This window comes from Procambarus clarkii, chromosome 91, assembly GCF_040958095.1.
Source record: "Procambarus clarkii isolate CNS0578487 chromosome 91, FALCON_Pclarkii_2.0, whole genome shotgun sequence".
Lineage (NCBI taxonomy): Eukaryota > Metazoa > Arthropoda > Malacostraca > Decapoda > Cambaridae > Procambarus > Procambarus clarkii.
Genome location: NC_091240.1, coordinates 12423627 through 12445769, shown reverse-complemented (window position 1 = coordinate 12445769; position 22143 = coordinate 12423627). Strand labels below are relative to the sequence as shown.

Below are 22143 nucleotides of genomic sequence, written 5' to 3'. Positions count from 1 at the left end.
TAACAATTTCATTGGTTTGTTTAGTCTTTTTTCAGTTATTCATTATTATGTCATAATTGGCATTGTCGTTTTTGTTATGAAGTATAATGATACTGATCGTTATTAGGTTTTCAGCGCTGTGGAGACCTGGAACATTATCTAACACAGTGCACAGTTACAAACCCATTAAGATTTCAACTAGATTCAACAGAGCAGAAGAAGTTGTTAAACACATATGGCAAAATCTTACTGAAGCGACCATACGAGTAATAAATACTCATACTCCGCCCAAGTAAAACAGAAACAAGCAACACTTAGTGGGCCAGCCAGAGGCTTAGGGCCGGCGCAGGAATATCCCTGAAAAAAAAAAGTTATTAGGTTATTATTATTCCTCTTTCTTGTACAAGTTAATATTGTTCTTGAATTCTGCAAAAAATACGTGCCCTGGCAACACGTGCCCTGACAACACGTGCCCTGGCAACACGTGCCCTGGCAACACGTGCCCTGGCAACACGTGCCCTGGCAACACGTGCCCTGACAACACGTGCCCTGGCAACACGTGCCCTGACAACACGTGCCCTGGCAACACGTGCCCTGACAACACGTGCCCTGACAACACGTGCCCTGGCAACACGTGCCCTGGCAACACGTGTCCTGGCAACACGTGTCCTGGCAACACGTGTCCTGGCAACACGTGTCCTGGCAACACGTGCCCTGGCAACACGTGCCCTGGCAACACGTGCCCTGGCAACACGTGTCCTGGCAACACGTGTCCTGGCAACACGTGCCCTGGCAACACGTGCCTTCGGTGGTAGAGCGACGGTCTTGTTTCTTGCAGGTCGATCCCCGACCGTCCAAGTGCGTGCACCGTTTCATTTTGTGTTTGTCCTTCGATTAGATAACGAGAGATATCTCTTACACAGATCGAGGTGATTTCCGGATCGATTCCGGAAACTAATCTTTTTTTTCTTGTTGTTTAGGAGAGCAGCTGGGTAAGCAGCCAGGCTTGAGGATGAAAGGCGAGATCTATTTGATCCAATACAGATAACAGGAAAGCATTTTTTTTATAATATATATTTTTTGGGGGGAGGGAGGGGGATAAAGTAGCCCATGTGTGTGGGAGTCCTCTGCCGCCTCACTGTCCGAAGGTCGAATAAGTTGTTTGTTCTCTTTTTCAGTAGTTTAAGTTTGTTTTCGACTCTAAATCTTAGGCTCGAGTTCCGGACGGGAGAAAAATGGTTGGGCATGTTTCTTGGATTGTATCTGGATGGGGTTCTGGGAGTTGTTCTACTGCCCAAGCCCAGCCCGAGGCCAGGCTTGACTTGTGAGAGTTTGGTCCACCAGGCTGTTGCTTGGAGCGGCCCGCAGGCCCACATACCCACCACAGCCCGGTTGGTCCGGCACTTGAAGAAAACTATCTAGTTTTATCTTGAAGATGTCCCATTTGTTCCAGAAATTAATCACCCTGTCATCTATTTTCCCTAATTTCTGTTCACCAAGAAGTAAATAGGCCCCCGGGAGGTGCTGGTGACACTGGTGACTCACTGACCTGGTGAAGGTCAGTATTTGGACAGGGGGGGGATGGGGGGAGAGGAGGAGGGGGGGAGGGGGAGGAGAGGGGGGGAGGCGAGGGGAGGGGGGAGGAGGGGGACTTCGATATTGCTGCTTATTCCCGACAAAATAAATAATTTTTATTTCTGGTGAAATGCTAAAGACCTTTATGAGACCAAAGTAGGAATATGCAGCAGTTGTATGCTGGCGTATCTTAAGAAGCACATCAACACACTGGAACAAGTGCAAAGACATGCCACTAAATAGCTCCCGGAACTGAAAGACAAGAGCAACGAGGAGAGGTTAAGAGGCATTAAATATGCCGAAACTAGAAGATAGAAGAAAAAGAGGCGATATGATCACTACGTACAAAATAGTTACGGGCATCGACAAAATTGATAGGGAAGAATTTCTGAGACCCGGAGCTTGAAGAACAAGAGGTCATAGATTTATTCTAACTAAACAAAGGCGAAAATTCACTTTCGCAAACAGAGTGGTAGACGGTTGGAACAAGTTAAGGTAGGTGGTGGTGGAGGCCAAGACCGTCAATAGTCTCAAAGCGTTATATGACAAAGAGTGCTGGGAAGACGGGACACCACGAGCGTAGCTCTCATCCTGTAACTACACTTAAGGTAATAAAAGAGAAGTGTACTAACCTTTCCTCGCCGTTGGGAGACTTGGCGAGCTTGATGGCGAAGATGAACTGAGCGGCGCATATGAGAAGGCAGCTGAGGTCGAGGGAGAGTGTGAGGGCGGCGAGGGCGAGCGTGACCTCCTGCACGCTGTCGGCGTCGAGGGCGAGCGGCGTGAGCTCCACCAGGAAGGTGAGCGCCAGGAGCGCCAGCAGGAGGGAGGTGAGGCTCAGGAGCCCCAGGGAGGTCAGCGCCCCCCGGGACCCCGTGGACCTGGTGAGGGTGATGAAGCGAGGGATGAGCCCCGCCGACCGCTTGCTGCCGATGGTGCCCTTGGAGAGGTCCGCGTGGGGGATGGGAGAGAGGTGGGAGATGTGGGAGAGGTCGGTGAGGTGGGAGTGGTCCCGGGACTGGTCGAGACCAGTGGTCCGCGTCACCGTGGTGGTCCCGGGACTCCCAGACCCAGAGTTCCCGCCCACCGAGTGCTTCGAGGAGGAGAGTGAGCTCATGTTGAGCGCCGGGTGATGGCGCCCGCCCGCCGCCCCGTTCACCTTGACACTGAGGGTGCCCGGGGAGACGGCGTGGTGGTGCAGCTGGTGCTGCTGCTGCTGCTGGTAGTGGTGCTGCTGGAGAGTGGCCCCGCCAGGTGGCTGCGTGGCCCCGCCCCCGAGGGAGCGCCGCCCCTCCAGTGTGTCAGTAGCATGGGTGTTGCCCCTGCCCGGCCCGGCCCCGTGTGCCTGTCTTCCAGCCACAGTCAGCATGTGTTTGAGCATAGAGGCGTCCCGGGGGCCTGGGGGCATTAGAGGCGTGGGCGTGGGCGCTGGCACTGCTTCACCATACCGTGGGCGCCGCCCTCGCCTGGGTCGGCGGGGTGGCAGCTTGGTGGGCGGGGCGTCACCAGGGCAGTGGGCGGGGCGTCACTAGGGCAGTGGGCGGAGTCTCATCCTGGTGACCTCAAGGCTGCCGCCTCGCGCGCCTCTGGGGAAGAAACCATAAGTCAGTTCACTTCCTACACGCCTCATAATGTTATCAGGCCGGATATACCTGCTAGCCGGACACACTAACACATGCCAGAGACCATATAAACGCACAAGACCAGCTCCAGTACAAGTTACAGCCCCGCTCCTGTGCCAGGTAAGTCCACTACGGGCTCACCATAGCCCGTGCTACTTGCAACTTTTTGTTCCCAGTAGCTGAATCTTAAACAACAACAACAACAAAGCTCCAGTACAGCAGGCGGACACTCCGTACGGGGTCCCAGGCTCTCAGTCAACTTCTCTTAATACAAGTGATGGGCAGAGTTCCTACATGGTTATAAATAATGTAAAGTTATCAGGCGGGGATGATGTTGTTGTTATAGATTCAGCTACTGGGAACAAAAAGTTCCAAGTAGCACGGGCTATGGTGAGCCCGTAACTTACCTGACACAGGAGCAGGGCAAGTAGCACGGGCTATGGTGAGCCCGTAGTGGACTTACCTGGCACAGGAGCGGTGTTGAATGATATAAAAGGAGGGGAGGATACTGGTTCCCTAAGCTAACTCAATGTCTTTATTATGCTCCCCATACCCATCCCGTGGGCGGTGGTGCAAAGGGCTCCAGAAACCAGAAACCTTCAAACCTAAGCACCAGCCTAACCAGTCGAGGCTGATGCTAATAAATCGTCAATATTACGGTGTTTTAAATATTACTAAAGCTACGCATTGATCGATTCGGTTAAAAATTTGATTCATTGGGTGAGAGGACTGGTAATCATTACTTAGCACAACAGAAGGGAAACTGGCATTCATAAGAACATCCATGTTTCAAAACGTGAAAAAGGCTTTTTCAAGACAAATATACACGGCCTATGAAAAACCAGTTCTACAATACGCAGAACTAATATACACTCCAAATTTCTTGAAACAAAGTGAAGAAGATAGATTAAGATAACATAATAACCAAGGGAGACTTGATCACAACATGCAAAATACTAACGACAGCATTTATTTATTGAGGAATAATAAGACACAATAATATGGGTGCAAGTCACAGGTATAAATATATGAGGGGTAAGGAAATACTTGGATGCACTTAGGAAGGCCAACAATTAGAATGCACTAAATATAGTACTTGTCAACCTCCATCCGCAGCCACGACACAAACAAAGAACTTGATAGTCAAGAGATCGAAAACTTATCAAGTACAAATAGGTAACACCCAACCCTTCACAGCACAACACATTCTAGGTAAGTGGATAGTCGGATAGCATCTGTGTGGCTTCGTCAGCGCTGCCCTGTCTCCTACCACCACCATCCACCACCATCCTAGCCTCGTGCCTCCCACCACCACCATCCTAGCCTCGTGCCTCCCACCACCACCATCCTAGCCTCGTGCCTCCCACCACCACCATCCTAGCCTCGTGCCTCCCACCACCATCCTAGCCTCGTGCCTCCCACCACCACCATCCTAGCCTCGTGCCTCCCACCACCACCATCCTAGCTTCGTGTCTGCCTTAGAGGTTTTCCTCCTCATCTGTATCACCTTTATTATTATTAACATCTTTATTGACAAAATTAATTACAATTTCGCCTAATCTGAGGATTTCGAATATGTCTTATTAAAGTGAGGATAATGCTGGTATTACTGTCACGCAGGACAGAGGGTCATACATAAGACAATAGGTCTAAACTGTAGGCTGAAGCACATATATATCATGGTTACAATCAATGTTTTAATGTGTGGATATGTGAAAACAACTTTCTACTGTGCACTGCCACACAAGGGCAGAGATGGGTTCATAAGTGATGCAGCTTAGAAGTAATATAAATAAAAATTGTTCTTCATTCTTTAAAATGGACAAGCAAATTTTGGATAAATTGTTAGGATGTCGTCCAGAACACCTGAGTCAATAAAATAGTTACACAGTTGGTGGTACAATAGGCCAGGAGGTCGAAAGTCCTTTACGGTTTCACATTCAACAATATAGTGTTCTAGTGAATGCATTAAAGGTTTATCACAGCGTTTGCAATCTGAGTATTCTGGTAGTGGCTCAGCATCACTAACCTGCCAGATGTCATACATAAAGAAGCTGTCTGGGTCATCAACTTTCATGTTGTTTATTGGTGTGCTAAACATAGCCTCATACTGGCTTCTTAGAATTTCACTAATTTCTTTGTTGTCCTCTGTGTAGGCCTACAACATCTAAATCAAGATAGTTTACATTACACTGTGTCCATCACATGGAAGAGTACATTATTTACTCGTGTATTCGCAGTTGTATACTCGCGTATGCCAATATATACGAGCAACATCACGGGGAACCAGTTTCATAATATACGAACTGTGATACCAAGTGTACTTTACTGTGCAGCAGAGTCCAGCAACAGGTGTGTTCTCCAGGTCCAGTGGTGGAGAAGCGGTTACGTCGCTACTGCTGCTGCCAAGTTATGTGGTCGCGCACAGTTCGTACAGGACAGCTTGTGCCATGAGCGTCACAGGAGGTAAGTGTGAAGTGATCAGGTTATCTATGGGAAAGTTGTTGCGTTTAAAGTTGTTGCCACCGGTTGTGCCCTTACACGCAATAATAACGTATCGCCTCACACCAACACCCGCCATTTCTCCCCCCCCCCCCTCGCCCCTCTCACAACCCCGCCCTGCTCCACCCCCCTTTAAGAAGCCCGGCCCACCAGCCCCCCCCCTCTCCCCCACATCGCGGGAACCAAGGTGGATCGTGGGAAATATGCAAATGAGTTTAACAGAGCTTATCGTCCTTCACACCAGCGACAAGTACCGTGCTGGCGGCTCCCTGGTGGGGGACATGGTCAGCCGCGTCAGCGTGCCAGGTCTCTTACCAGCAGAGCCGGTCGGCCAAGCGGACAGCACACTGGACTTATGATCGTGTGGTCCTGGGTTCGATCCCAGGCGCCGGCGAGAAACAATGGGCAGAGTTTCTTTCACCCTATGCCCCTGTTACCGAGCAGTAAAAAATATGTACCTGGGTGTTAGTCAGCTGTCACGGGCTGCTTCCTGGGGGTGGAGGCCTGGTCGAGGACCGGGCCGCGGGGACACTAAAGCCCCGAAATCATCTCAAGATAACCTCAAGAAGATAGCACACCCCCAAGGTGTTCACCAGGTGTAGGAGAGCCATCTTACCTCTCACAGCCACAAGCTGAGATGCTATAGAGACCAAAGAGTCCTCCAACTAGAGAGACCAAGCCAATATACTATTTAACATTTACAATTTAGAGTGGAGTATTGTTGTATATTAACTCACTTTCAGGAGAGCTAAATTGTTCGCCAAGAAAATATGAAGAGAACACTCTGTCGTATTAAATATAATTCCCTTGCACAATTGGTACCAGTTCCAAGTCCATTTTCCAAGTTTGTTCCTTAAGTCCGCAAGTTTATTTCATCAACTTTAAATAAGGCTTTTATCAACTTTAAATAAGGCTTTTAGTGCGCAGTAATAAATCCGTCTCAAAAATGCAGGGGCGTCTAAACATGTGAAGTTAAGAAATATCAAGAGTTAATAAATCACACCAACTTGTGGGCACCGCTCCTGGGCCGGTGGTCACCTTTCCTGGAAGGTAGACACCACCAGTACAGGTACTGGGGCGTCCTGAGGCATGGCTGGCTCTTGAGGACAAGGAAATACTTCAACCCGTCCAATCAACGTCCCGTGGTGTACTACACTACCATTACTTCTGGGGGTTCAGGGTTTATATCAGAGTGTGGAGCCCCCGGAGGCCGGCCCACCGCCTCCCTCTTATCCACATCTGGCCATTTTCGCCCCCCCTCCTCCCCCCCCCCCCCCTTATTCTGTTCCTCCTGGAGACTTATGCCTTAATCTCGCCCCTATTGCGTGGAGGGTGAGGGTGCCGCCAGACACCCGTCGCTCACTAACCTTCTTCCAGACAGGTTAGACATACATTATAATTTACACCTCAAAAACACTAAATAATTCCTCGGGCGTCCAGGAGGCATGGCACAATGTGTGAAAAAGCCCCGTTACAAACCACTTGGGCTGGACGGTAGAGCGACGGTCTCGCTTCATGCAGGTCGGCATTCAATCCCCGACCGTCCAAGTGGTTGGGCACCATTCCCCTCCCCCCCCCCTGGTCCCATCCCAAATCCTTATCATGACCCCTTCCCAGTGCTATATAGTCGTAATGGCTTGACGCTTTCCCCCCCCCCCTGATAGTTCCCTTCCCTCCATTACAAAGTAGTCGTGCAATGGGCCTAAGTGCGCCGACACACAAATCAACAAATATTAAGGAACCAAGGCCCCAACACCTCTCTAAATACAATTAACACATCCATAAACTCTCACAAGTCAAGCCTGGCCCCGGGCCGGGCTTGGGGAGCAGAAGAACTCCCAGAACCCCATCAACCAGGTATCCGTATATGTGTTCAAGAACATCGAGATGCAGTGCTGAGGCCTTAGGCAGGCTGGCAAGCACACACACTCATACTGAACACTGTAAACACAAGGCCCCATCATTACCCATCTTCAAAGAGGTAATATCATGATAAAATGATCTTCCGTAAGAAGTATCGTTGATTTCAGTGGAATATGCGTGGACCAATAATGTGGGGTCAAGTTGGTGTCTTCAACTTGGTGGAGTGAGAGCGTGATGGGACTGGTGCCAGGTGTAGGCAGGACTGTTGGTGGAACCAGCAAGCCTCAGCCTCTGGCCTAGGCTCACATTCCATACTTGTGATGGCTGCGAGGTGTATAGCATTCCTGCGGCCTTAGTAATGTGCGGAGAGGGGGGCGGTGTGGGCACGGCCTTCACCTGCCCACCTCCACCACAACGGCGAGGGGGCACAAGAGTGAAGGGCTTTCTGCTGCTTACTGTTGCCACATTCATCTTTTGGGTCCTTCCCTTCCCCCACCTGGGAATACCTTTGTCTGCAATTTAGGTTTCGAGTGCGTGTCACTTGAGTGTGTTTGCCAGTGGTGAGCGAGTGCGTGTGAACTTGTGGTAAGCACATGTGCAGACGTGGGTAGAAGAGCTATGTCTTGAGATCCCACACCACACGCAATACTCTGCCACAACAGTTATATTGGTCAAGCACTTGCCAGCCACTGCTTCTGTGGTAACAGGTTCCGTGTCGTCCCCGGGAGTGCAGGAGGGTGCTGTGCTCGGAGCAACACCCTCCTGCTCGCACAGTGCTGTGCTCTCTGTCCACCACAGCACTCTACCCAACACAGACACATTACCAATATACACGAGTATATTCAACCAGGTATATATTAGGTATTATATATATATAATCAACCAGGTATCAACCAGGAGTCTCCGCCCAATGTGCCAGCTCCCAGCATCCCGCTGCTCACATCATGATAACTTTATCATTGTTTGTTTTAGATTCAGCTACTGGGAACAAAAAGTTGCCAGTAGCACGGGCTATGGTGAGCCCGTAGTGGACTTACCTGGCACGGGAGCGGGGCTGTAACTCTATATATAACTCTAACAAGGGGCTGTCCCCTCATCTTTTGCTAACCTCCTGACCATAAATTGTCTATACAGTATACCTAGGTCATAAAAGTATTGTGTGTACGTCTGATACCATACTACTTGTGAGGGAGGAAATGTATATGTTTACCTCTCAGAATGTTTGGTAATATGTTTATTTGTGATGTGTGTCTATGTATATATTAACACGTTGTACTGAATGGGGTGAGAATAGCTTGAGCTACCTCATCCCTTTGTGTGTATTTTACCTCAATAAACTTATTTCAATTTCAATTTCCTGACCATGGCACCTCTATTCCCGACTGCCAATGTGCTCGAGGGGATGTCTTCCGTGGAATTATGGCCAGTTATCTTTCCTGTCATCCCGGGAGTCTGAGCACTGGAGTTGTTATCAATAAAGATATCAGACTGGATGCTCGTAACTCCCACCATACCTCAAGGAGAGCGTCTTTTAAGACTATTTACATTCATCCATTTATTCAAATCTAATTATAATTCACTCAGAATAATTTTTCTTGTAAACTATCCTTGGAAGTAAAGGTGCTGTCAGCAGGGAAAGTATTCAGTGTTAACTAGAGCCCCTTCAACTACCCTTCTAGTTCTAATATTATTACTTTCATAGATTATGTCATACTTCTTAAAATCAATAATGTGATCCTTTTCCCAAGTGTGGTTTGCTACAGCACTGTTACCAGCCATACAGCCACGTGCTTGTTGGGGTTGTTACCAGCCATACAGCCACGTGCTTGTTGGGGTTGTTACCAGCCATACAGCCACGTGCTTGTTGGGGTTGTTACCAGCCATACAGCCACGTGCTTGTTGGGGTTTTCAGTACGCCCCGTTCAGTACGTTTTCCTGTGTACCTGGTTGATGGGGTTCTGGGAGTTGTTCTACTCCCCAAGCCCGGCCCGAGGCCAGGCTTGACTTGTGAGAGTTTGGTCCACCAGGCTGTTGCTTGGAGCGGCCCGCAGGCCCACATACTCACCACAGCCCGGTTGGTCCGGCACTCCTTGGAGGAATAAATCTAGTTTCCTCTTGAAGATGTCCACGGTTGTTTCGGCGCACCGTGCCCTCACAAGACTACGTCCCTAACTCTACAAGGTAAAGGTTATACACTACCTTGTCCTCAGCTCAAAGATATAAACAATGATACTCAGTTTCAATAACAATAGACAAAGCAGCTGATATCGCGTCTTAATATATGTCCAATATACCCAATTACTCAAAGAAAATGGGTCCAAACGTGTTGTAAACAGTGTGCCTAAAGCTTCACATAAAACTGAGAGGCCTAGGCGCGGCTAGGAGACTAACGTGCCTTGAAATTACCATGTAGCCTAGGCCTACTAGGCTAAATTGAGGTATGATTTAGCCGTCGGCTGGCACCACTTTTGAGTTACAAAAACGGCACATAATGAGGACGTGTTTGTGTGCTTGTACTCACCTAGTTGAGTACAAGCACACAAACACGCCCTGACCTGTGTTGACATGAGGGCGTGTTTGTGCGTTATGTGTTGACATGAGAGCGTGTTTGTGCGTTGTGTGTTGACATGAGGGCGTGTTTGTGCGTTGTGTTGACATGAGGGCGTGTTTGTGCGTTGTGTGTTGACATGAGAGCGTGTTTGTGCGTTGTGTTGACATGAGGGCGTGTTTGTGCGTTTTGTGTTGACATGAGAGCGTGTTTGTGCGTTGTGTGTTGACATGAGAGCGTGTTTGCGTGCGTGGTGGGAAGGAGAGATAATAAAGGTACAGGTAGACACGGGTCAGACAGTGCGGGGGCGGCCCGCTTACCTTGTGAACCTTCCCCACAACCCCCTCCCTCCCCCCCCCAAGCCACATGACCGGTCCCACTCGTAAGTCATCACCCCCAGGTGTAGGCGGACGGACCCAGCACACGCTACACCCCCGCCAGTACACACCTCTACACTTGGGCTACATGAAAACAACTATACCAAGCATAAGTAAATCATGGTCGTGCCTTACGTCTGAGGCCGACCTCAGCGGTGAGTACACCTATGTGTACAAGCCCTGTATACAAGTGTCCACACGTGCCCATACAAGTGTCCACACCCCCTGGTGATACATGTGTCCCCCTCCACGCTAACCCCGAGATACTGGACAGTAACGGCTGCCACTCGTGATACACGTGTCCACACCCCTGGTGATACACGTGTCCACACACCCCTGGTGATACAAGTGTTCACACACCCCTGGTGATACAAGTGTCCACACCCCCTGGTGATACACGTGTCCACACCCCTGGTGATACAAGTGTCCACACCCCTAGTGATACACGTGTCCACACCCACTGGTGATATAAGTGTCCACACCCCCTGGTGATACACGTGTCCACACCCCCTGGTGATACAAGTGTCCACACCCCTGGTGATACAATTGTCCACACCCCTGGGGATACAAGTCCCCACACCCCCTGGTGATACACGTGTCCACACCCCCTGGTGATACAAGTGTCCACACCCCTGGTGATACAAGTGTCCACACCCCTGGTGATACAAGTGCCCACACCCCCTGGTGAAACACGTGTCCACACCCCTGGGGATACAAGTGTCCACACCCCTGGTGATACAAGTGTCCACACCCCTGGTGATACAAGTGTCCACACCCCCTGGTGATACAAGTGTCCACACCCCCTGGTGATACAAGTGTCCACACCCCTGGTGATACAAGTGTTCACACCCCTGGTGATACAAGTGTCCACACCCCTGGTGATACAAGTGTCCACACCCCTGGTGATACAAGTGTCCACACCCCCTGGTGATACAAGTGTCCACACCCCTGGTGATACAAGTGTCCACACCCCTGGTGATACAAGTGTCCACACCCCTGGTGATACAAGTGTCCACACCCCTGGTGATACAAGTGTCCACACCCCCTGGTGATACAGTACGTTCCTAGTCCCGAAATCGTCTCAAGATAACCTCAAGAAGAAGATAGTCTAATTATCAGCTATGGTAATGCATATCAAGAACTCCATGTGTCCTGGGGGGGGGACTTACCGTGTTAAGGTCCTGGTGGGTTAAGGCACTCTGGCTCACACTAATACTTCCTCTTTGATCACATCTCCAACTCGGATATTACATCCACCTCTCGTATATTCACTCTGAAGACGACTCTCATCTCAGACACGTTATGAGCTGGTAAAATGTGTGGCGTGTGTTGGGTCGTTGATAGTGTTAGTGTGAGGCAGCCGTGGAGGAGCGACCACAACACGACCACGCCGAACACCAGCCGGAGAGCTGCACAACCTCTCCCCACCACGTCTCAAGATGCACTGCCCAGCCGGCACACTTGAGGCTGGGACTATCGTGTGAGGAGTGTGAGAGGTGATGTGTGAGGAGTGTGGGTGTGACCACTGAGGAAGGTGAGGCGTGTGAGGGACCTAGCATCCAGGTCCATGAACACCTCTGGCAGAGTTGGGAGCTGGTGCTGGAGCAGCTCCACCTACCTCCCTCCACGCTGAACTCCTTCATTCATTATTAGTTCTACTTAGTACTATGTTTTGCGCCAAAACTTTGAAAAATAATGGCCTCCCCAGCTCTATTCAAATTAAATTGAGATCCATTCTAAACAATTCTGACTGTTCCCTCAATCCGCCGCAAAAAGCTCCCTACAGTGTGTGGCTCAGTTGTTGTGCCTATAATCTTCAGAAACTGAATGTGTCTCTTAACCCTGATAAAACTGTTCACTATATTCCCCCTTGGAAAGATGTGGAGGTGTCTCTGCATTATACTCCCATCAGTGTAAAACAATTGTATAACACTGACATTTTGAGATGTATAACATTAGAAGCTATTGACAGTCATCTTCAAATTCTCAAACCGACTGAATCCTATGCCTTTACTGATGGCTCTGTGCAGTTAGGCACTGGTAGAACAGGTTGTGCATGTGCAGTATATAAAGGGAATGAAATGATCATGTCTAGTACACAGAGATTGAACAACTGGGCAAGCACGACACAGACCGAGCTATTGGGCATTTATCTAGCTACTGAATACCTTAAGCTCAATGGTGGTGGAGTGATATTCTGTGACTCTAAAAGTGCTCTGCAGTCCTTAAATAACCCATCACAATGTATGTCTGAAGTAGCTTGTAATATTAAATGGAATGTAATTTTTGCCAATGATAATAACTATTGTATAAAATTTGTGTGGATCCTATCCCATGTTGGAGTTGGAAAACATGACTTTGTAGATCAATTGGCCAATTAGGCTTGCAGGAAAGAAAACATTGATTATGACTTTGGACCGTCTAATGCAATTATTAGACACATACAAATTAAAGAAATTAATTCAGATTTAGAAGAACTAAGAAATGCCCAGAGATCTGAAAGCTGCAGTATTAAAAGTTATGACAAGTTTTGTAATAATAGGTATTTGTATGGTCAGCACAGTAACCGAACCAGGCAATGTGATGTAGTCATTGCGCGAATTCGCCTTGGCTATAGACACATCTGGCAGGTTAGTGAGGCTGAGCCACTACCAGAATACTCAGATTGTAAACTCTGTGATAAACCTTTAATGCATTCACTAGAACACTATATTGATGAATGTGAAACCGTAAAGGACTTTAGACCGCCTAGCCTCTTGTACCACCAACTGTGTAACTATTTTATTGACTCAGGTGTTCTGGACGACATCCTAACAATTTATCCAAAATTTGCTTGTCCATTTTAAAGAATGAAGAACAATTTTTATTTATATTACTTCTAAGCTGCATCACTTATGAACCCATCTCTGCCCTTGTGTGGCAGTGCACAATAGAAAGTTGTTTTCACATAGCCATACATTAAAACATTGATTGTAACCATGATATATATGTGCTTCAGCCTACAGTTTAGACCTATTGTCTTATGTATGACCCTCTGTCCTGCGTGACAGTAATACCAGCATTATCCTCACTTTAATAAGACTATTAAAATCATCAGATTAGGCAAAATTGTAATTAATTTTGTCAATAAAGATGTTAATAATAATAATAAAAAGGATCACAGCGTCAAGGCTACACAGGTCCGCCTCACCACACGTCTCCGCACACACATATATGGGTCGAGGCTCGCTCCGTCATGCAACATTAAACCTATCTCAAAATATCACAAATTACTGTAGTTAATGTTCACATCATCACATTCCTGAACTATTATCTATTAAACAAGGCAGCGCTATTTTGAAATTGCCCAGATTGCAAAATTGCTCTTATCTGTCTGTTCTCTCGCCTCCAGTGCTCACTCTCACACACACTCACGCCCCAACGACAGAGCTTGGGGGGTCGTAGTCGTCAGGGCCCGGGTTCGATTCCTGGCCGAGGTAGAAACAAAGGGGCAGAGTTTCTTACATCTGATGCACATGTTCACCTAACAGTAAATACGTACCTTGGCGTTAGACAGTTGCTACGGGCTGCATCGTGCGGGTGTGTGAGATATATATATTGTAGTAGATATGAGAGAAAAATTAGTCAGGTATATGATGAGTGTTGTAAATATGGTGACCAAGTATTTATGGTGAGCAATGGTATTATCTATGATGGTGAGGTATATTACCTATGATGGTGAGGTATATTACCTATGATGGTGAGGTATATTACCTATGATGGTGAGGTATATTACCTATGATGGTGAGGTATATTACCTATGATGGTGAGGTATATTATCTATGATGGTGAGGTATATTACCTATGATGGTGAGGTATATTACCTATGATGGTGAGGTATATTACCTATGATGGTGAGGTATATTACCTATGATGGTGAGGTATATTACCTATGATGGTGAGGTATATTATCTATGATGGTGAGGTATATTATCTATGATGGTGAGGTATATTACCTATGATGGTGAGGTATATTACCTATGATGGTGAGGTATATTACCTATGATGGTGAGGTATATTATCTATGATGGTGAGGTATATTATCTATGATGGTGAGGTATATTATCTATGATGGTGATATTACCTATGATGGTGAGGTATATTACGTATGATGGTGAGGTATATTACGTATGATGGTGAGGTATATTACGTATGCAGGTGAGGAATGATGGGGTGGTGTAGTAGCCCGCTGCCTCCCCCGTCACCTGCTGGGGAACAAGTCCCCAGCAGGTGACGGGGGAGGCAGCGGGTGACGGGGGAGGCAGCAGGTGACGGGGGAGGCAGCAGGTGACGGGGGAGGCAGCAGGTGACGGGGGAGGCAGCAGGTGACGGGGGAGGCAGCAGGTAAGTGTAGCATCAACGGTCTTTGTGCGAGTGCGTCAGGTAGTCTGGGGGAGCTGCGTCCTCCTAAAGTTTCAAAACATCAAGAAAACGGTTAATTTAAAGTGTCCTCTCTTAGTCCTAACCAAGTCTAAGCCAGAGGACCCAAAACAGAAAACGAAACAGTTCGTCACTTTCGAGAGCCACTACCATTTTCTAGTACGACGAATTTTGACCTTAGTAACGCGTACGAGCGAAAAGCGACGTTCTTTGTTGTTTTTGGTTGGGTGAGCAGCGTAGGGCATGACGGGGATACCCGTGGCAGCCGTCGGTAACGGAGCCCCCGTGCTGAGACACACCACATAGTGGTGGGGAGGGCAGGACACAAGGTGTGGGACGGGGAGGGCAGGACACAAGGTGTGGGACGGGGAGGGCAGGACACAAGGTGTGGGACGGGGAGGGCAGGACACAAGGTGTGGGACGGGGAGGGCAGGACACAAGGTGTGGGACGGGGAGGGCAGGACACAAGGTGTGGGACGGGGAGGGCAGGACACAAGGTGTGGGACGGGGAGGGAGGGACGGGCATGGTTCTGGAGGAGAAAATGGTTCTGGAAGGGGGAAGGGGGCGACGGTTATGACGCTTCCGGTTTGCGTTGGTCCGTCGCCCGGAAGTGATAAACATCATGGAGGAGCTGCGTGACTGAAAATATTTATACGTATTTTCCTGGATTTCAGAGATTGAGACTTGTCACGCCTCCGTCAGGGGGGGGGGAGGGAGGGGGGACGATCACCCCCCCCCCTCCCCCCCCCCAGGAGACAATAGTAATTACTAATAATATCCGACATAAAAATAGTGTGAGATGCGGAATGTTTTGCCCGAGGCTGCGTGGTGGTGGTATATCTTTAGTATCAATAATATTATATACACTTTGTTTTCCTTATGCTGAAATTCTTTGAATAATGACCGTGTTACACTGATTAATATGGTACTTAGATCCGGGTGTCACGAGCCATTACCTCTGGTGAGTGTCATTAAGGCCTCGTACACCGTTAACTACGGCCAGGTCCACCAGTACTACCCGGCCTGCTGTTGGCGCCATACTTGTGTTGTGTAAGTCATAGGCGGCCTGTCAGTGTTACCCCCAGACCTGGTACACTGTCAGTCTGTGACACACCTGTCCACCGTCGCCTGTCAGTGTTACCCCAGACCTGGTACACTGTCAGTCTGTGACCCACCTGTCAGTGTTACCCCCAGACCTGGTACACTGTCAGTCTGTGACCCACCTGTCCACCGTCGCTTGTGTCCTCTCATGTTCAGCCTCCTCACTCTCCCCCGTCCTGCCCAACCGCTTCCAATTTGTCGTCGTTTCTAACGTTGTCTAAAGGCGCCACCGGCGCCACTTTCATGATGCTGGCGCTGGATTTTTTTTTTGGGGTGGGGGAGGGACAAATGTGGAAAAAAATATATATATATTTTATTTATTGCGTTCAGATCTTTTAATATTTTGTCATTGTGATACAAAGAAGGTTTAACTTTATTTTTGTATAGAGAATATTTTTTCTTGGTTGAGCCTTGAGAGTGTTACAAGATGGTGGTGGAGCCGTTAGTGAGGCGGGAGGCAACCGCAGGCTCACCACCACCACCACCACGTGCTGTGTGGCGCCTCATGCTGTACCCCACCACCACCTGCCTCACCACCTGCCTCACACACCACCCCCTGCCTCACCACCTGCCTCACACACCACCACCTGCCTCACACACCACCACCTGCCTCACACACCACCCCTGGTCTCCCATTTGGTCCTCATTGCTTTGTCTTACTATTATTGAATGTCAATAACCGTATTATGCAACTTTAATAAAGTTATCCTTCAGCATTTTGTGGTGTTCAGTTACCCTTATCTTCTGTATGCCTTCACATTCTGTGGAGACAAAGCCTAGATACTGGCGTTATCCCTGACATACTAAAAACAACAGAGATAGCACCACTCCATAAAGGAGGAAATAAGGCAGAGGCAAAAAAATTACAGACCGATAGCACTAACATCGCACATCATAAAAATATTTGAGAGAGTGCTAAGAAGTAAGATCACAAAATACATGGAATCACAGCATCTCCATAACCCCGGACAACACGGTTTCAGAACAGGGCGCTCCTGCCTGTCACCCTCACCCTGGGAGGTGACCAGCCTGGGAGGTGATCAGCCTGGGAGGTGACCAGCCTGGGAGGTGACCAGCCTGGGAGGTGACCAGCCTGGGAGGTGATCAGCCTGGGAGGTGACCAGCCTGGGAGGTGGTCAGCCTGGGAGGTGGTCAGCCTGGGAGCCTTCAGTGTAGCTTCCGGGCAAGAGGGACACAAGTGGGTCAACAGGATAAGAGGTTAGGCATGTGACTGTGCTTGGTGCTCACGGGTCAGGACTGTGCTTGGTGCTCACGGGTCAGGACTGTGCTTGGTGCTCACGGGTCAGGACTGTGCTTGGTGCTCACGGGTCGGGACTGTGCAGGCATCAGCATGACTCTTACAAACTCCTGAGCAAGCTATTCATGCCTCACACGACCTCCATGCACACAAATACCCAACATTACAGAGGAAATGTGTGCAAATGAAGGGAAGCACTTATGTAGGTGTCCGTGTGGTGGTGTTGAGGGAGACGGTGTTCAAGGTGGTGCACGTCAGTCATGGCTCCTTCCACCACCACCACACACTGTCACCTGAAGACAGTTGCCACACCCGGGCCTACCCGCCACCACCGCTGGCTGCCCCACTACCTGACCACGCGGGCCTCCTGGCCCTCTCACATTCCCCTACACCAGCGCCATAGTGAAGCGACAAAAGACGCATTACCACTCGTCCCCGCTCGTCCGGACGCATGAACTCTTGCAAAGCTGGGTGCTAAGAGGACTTAGCCACCGTTTACATCGCTAATGTTGCGGAAGTTGACATGCTGGACTGGCGAGGGGAGAGGGGAAGGAGGTGGGGGAGAGGGGAGGGAGCAGTCAGCTGCTGCCAACACCCAACTGATAACAGCTGACTGGACGGTGGCGAGGACACGTGCTTCTGTAAGAACGTAAACAAGTACACACACACACACACACACACACACACACACACACACACACACACACACACACACACACACACACACACACACACATATTCAGCATATCTGAAGTGTGACGGACGTGTATCTCTAAGGCCGAATATAAATAACAATCTCGACACAAATTTACATCTAAATGAAGAATACGTCACACATATACTTTGTAAACAGGACGATGAGTTGTTTAATGACAAAAAAACAATGAAAATGGGACCCGCAAGATAAAGTAAGTACTTACGGGTTGACAAATGTAAATCTTCTTGTTTGAGGAGCTGTTCACTTGAGACAGTTAAGCAAGTCCCAGCTGTGTCTGGGTTCAAGTGACAGGATGAACAACCCAGCGGGTTTTCTTCCTATTGGGGAGTGTTATACATGCTGCTATGGCGGTGTGTCCACTCACAGGATGAGTGACGCTGCCCAATACTGTCACTATGGCGGTGTGTCCACTCACAGGATGAGTGACGCTGCCCAATACTGTCACTATGGCGGTGTGTCCACTCACAGGAATAGTGGCGCTGCCCAATACTGTCACTATGGCGGTGTGTCCACTCACAGGATGAGTGGCGCTGCTCAATACTGTCACTATGGTGGTGTGTCCACTCACAGGATGAGTGGCGCTGCCCAATACTGTCACTATGGCGGTGTGTCCACTCACAGGATGAGTGACGCTGCCCAATACTGTCACTATGGCGGTGTGTCCACTCACAGGATGAGTGACGCTGCCCAATACTGTCACTATGGCGGTGTGTCCACTCACAGGATTAGTGGCGCTGCCCAATACTGTCACTATGGCGGTGTGTCCACTCACAGGATGAGTGGCGCTGCTCAATACTGTCACTATGGTGGTGTGTCCACTCACAGGATGAGTGGCGCTGCCCAATACTGTCACTATGGCGGTGTGTCCACTCACAGGATGAGTGGCGCTGCCCAATACTGTCACTATGGCGGTGTGTCCACTCACAGGATGAGTGGCGCTGCCCAAGAAACTCGCCCCTCGCGGCTAAATTTAAAACAAATGGGAGACAAACGGAAACATGAGAAGGGACCCGGGAAGAGCAGGGCGAGGGAGATGAGAGATGAGGCAGGGAAGGTAGGGAAGGTGTGGAGGGTTATGGGGGCCCCATAGCCATCCCCCCCCTCATCCCTCCCACATGGTGAAACACATGTGAAGAACCTCTCACACACTCACAGCTCCCTGACAAGAGAGAGAGCAAGCTTAGCTTAGCTGCCAACACCCACACATCGTGTCAGCAAGGCGGACAGCCCGCCTGCTTTCATAACTCTCACTGTATCTGTTTATCTATGTATTTACGTATGTAGGTTAGCTTAGCATTTTAAAAGCACCGAATCACCTTCTGTGGTTGATTGTTCAATAAACCCTTGAACTGTATGTTTAACACATCTCTAACCCTGTCCATGGAGGACAGAAGAAAATGTATATATGCTGGTTAGCATTGTAAATGTCTGGCCACGTCTGTGGTAGAAAATAATAATAATAAAAAAAACTGTATTGCCCACTTCTAAACTTCCCTTCACCTATACCTCCCCATTCTCTTTACTCCCCCTCCCCCCCCCCTCCCACAAAAAAACTCCCTGGCCATCCCACCACTACACTTCAAGCCATGATTCCCCTCTGACCGTTAATAGGGGTGAGGGAGGGAGGGAGGGAGAGCGGCCAGGACAGTTAGGGGGATAGGGGAGGGGGGGGGGGGGTAAGAGAGGGCAGAGACCGACATGGTGGAGTGGATGTTGCCCCCCCCACACGGGGGTCTGGCCCCCCCCTCCCCCTGGTGGCGTGCCCCCCAAAACAAAGTAGGCCGGTGTATCAGAGGTGCCGGTCATGCTCCGGTGATGCAATGTTACTGGAGCACGTTGTGGTGGGTGGGTTGTCAGAGTGGGCAGGTGTCAAGACGGCCCACGCCCAGGTGTCAAGACGGCCCACGCCCACTCCTAGGTGTCAAGACGGCCCACGCCCACTCCTAGGTGTCAAGACGGCCCACGCCCACTCCTAGGTGTCAAGACGGCCCACGCCCACGCCCAGGTGTCAAGACGGCCCACGCCCACTCCTAGGTGTCAAGACGGCCCACGCCCAGGTGTCAAGACGGCCCACGCCCAGGTGTGCACTACACACCACTCTGTATAAGCTGGTTGTGGATACTTCCCCAGTTAACACCTTAGGTAAGAGCATGCTCCCCAGCCAGTATAATAAGTAGGCCTAATCGGCAAGAGAAAGACAGAGCCCAGGAGCTGAAGCACGCCAGGAAAGCACATATAAATATAAGGCCCCCAGCATTAGCGAGTGTACATGATGGGGTGTGTACACCGGGTCTAGTGATCTGCCACGCCAGGCGCCGCCGCCACACCAGACCACAACGGACTTTTAAACTCTTTGTCAAGAAGGCAACTTGACCGTTGATGTTGTTTTGGACAGGATGTGTATGGAGCGTGGTGAGGGGGGGGGGGGAGGGGGGCCAGCCATAGCCTTGCCTGCTAGGCATTTAACCTGAAGGAACGAGGTACATTAGAAGCATCATCAGGCATTATCACCGTGACAAGGTAACTGAGGAAAGGAGGATAGAAGCACAAATCAGTAAATCTGTACGATGGTACAACATGGTTGCAGCTGGCAATCCCAATCATTATGGACGAAGAGGAGGAGAATCCGTCTTGGATACAAATATCCATGGAGATTCGGAACAGGAAGAACAGTTGATCAGAGGAGTTGCAGAATCTGTGGTGAGAGTGACGGACACCGCCTTGACCACTGGTGGTGGTGGACGTTAGAGAATGAGAACGAAGGAGGAATGTTAGAATGAGAACACCTGAGAGACATTAGAAGTATGTGTAGAATAATAAACCCCACATTGTTCGAGTTAGGAAAACACTATTTGTCAAATATTGATAATGTTCTTAAAAGATTCCCCCATTTTACACCCGCAAGATAACGTAAGCTTTTAAGGGTTGACAGATGGTAATCTTCTTGTTTGAGGAACTGTTCACTTGAGACACGTCCACGCACAAGTCCCAGCTGTGTCTGGGTACAAGTGACAATGAACTGGGTACAATGAACAACCCAGCGGGTATTCTTCCTATTGGGGAGTGTTGTACATGCTGCTATGACGGTGTGTTCACTCACAGGATGAGTGGCGCTGACCAGTAAAGTAGGCTGGGACCAAAGAGCTAGAGCTCAACCCCCGCAAGCACAACTAGGTGAGCAGATAGAGCGGGACTAACCTCCACCACCACCCAGAGCGAGGGACGCCGCCTGGTCCACCAGCGTCCCCGCTACACCGCCTGGTCCACCAGCGTCCCCGCTACACCGCCTGGTCCACCAGCGTCCCCGCTACACCGCCTGGTCCACCAGCGTCCCCGCTACACCGCCTGGTCCACCAGCGTCCCCGCTACACCGCCTGGTCCACCAGCGTCCCCGCTACACCGCCTGGTCCACCAGCGTCCCCGCTACACCGCCTGGTCCACCAGCGTCCCCGCTACACCGCCTGGTCCACCAGCGTCCCCGCTACACCGCCTGGTCCACCAGCGTCCCCGCTACACCGCCTGGTCCACCAGCGTCCCCGCTACACCGCCTGGTCCACCAGCGTCCCCGCTGCACCGCCCCAAGACACTTGACACCTGGACCACATCACCGGAAGTTGAACACGTAGTCCCACCTGGCGGATATGTGCTGAACTTTGGTTGTCAGTCGTGCCGCGTGTGTCAGACATTTACCACACAACCACTGCTACGGACACGTGCTTCACGACCCCAAGTGTCGGACACGTGCTTCACGACCCCAAGTGTCGGACACGTGCTTCACGACCCCAAGTGTCGGACACGTGCTTCACGACCCCAAGTGTCGGACACGTGGTTCACGACCCCAAGTGTCGGACACGTGGTTCACAACCCCAAGTGTCGGACACGTGCTTCACGACCCCAAGTGTCGGACACGTGCTTCACGACCCCAAGTGTCGGACACGTGCTTCACGACCCCAAGTGTCGGACACGTGCTTCACGACCCCAAGTGTCGGACACGTGCTTCACGACCCCAAGTGTCGGACACGTGCTTCACGACCCCAAGTGTCGGACACGTGCTTCACGACCCCAAGTGTCGGACACGTGCTTCACGACCCCAAGTGTCGGACACGTGGTTCACGACCCCAAGTGTCGGACACGTGCTTCACGACCCCAAGTGTCGGACACGTGCTTCACGACCCCAAGT

General features: G+C 50.0%; 1 protein-coding gene across 6 annotated transcripts in view; it reads right to left on the bottom strand.

The window, feature by feature from the left end:
• LOC123774051 (uncharacterized) overlaps nucleotides 1–22143 on the bottom strand; it is a 78432-nt gene that overhangs the window by 9131 nt on the left and 47158 nt on the right. For 5 of the 6 annotated variants that reach the window (XM_069318783.1, XM_045768170.2, XM_069318786.1 and 2 more), the window contains one exon: nucleotides 2187–3140. In XM_069318783.1, the coding sequence (XP_069174884.1) occupies nucleotides 2187–2962 (776 nt within the window). In that variant the 5' untranslated portion in view covers nucleotides 2963–3140. Of the gene's footprint in view, nucleotides 1–2186; nucleotides 3141–11635; nucleotides 11926–22143 lie in introns of those variants that run through there. The other variant, XM_045768169.2, reaches the window with a different exon arrangement.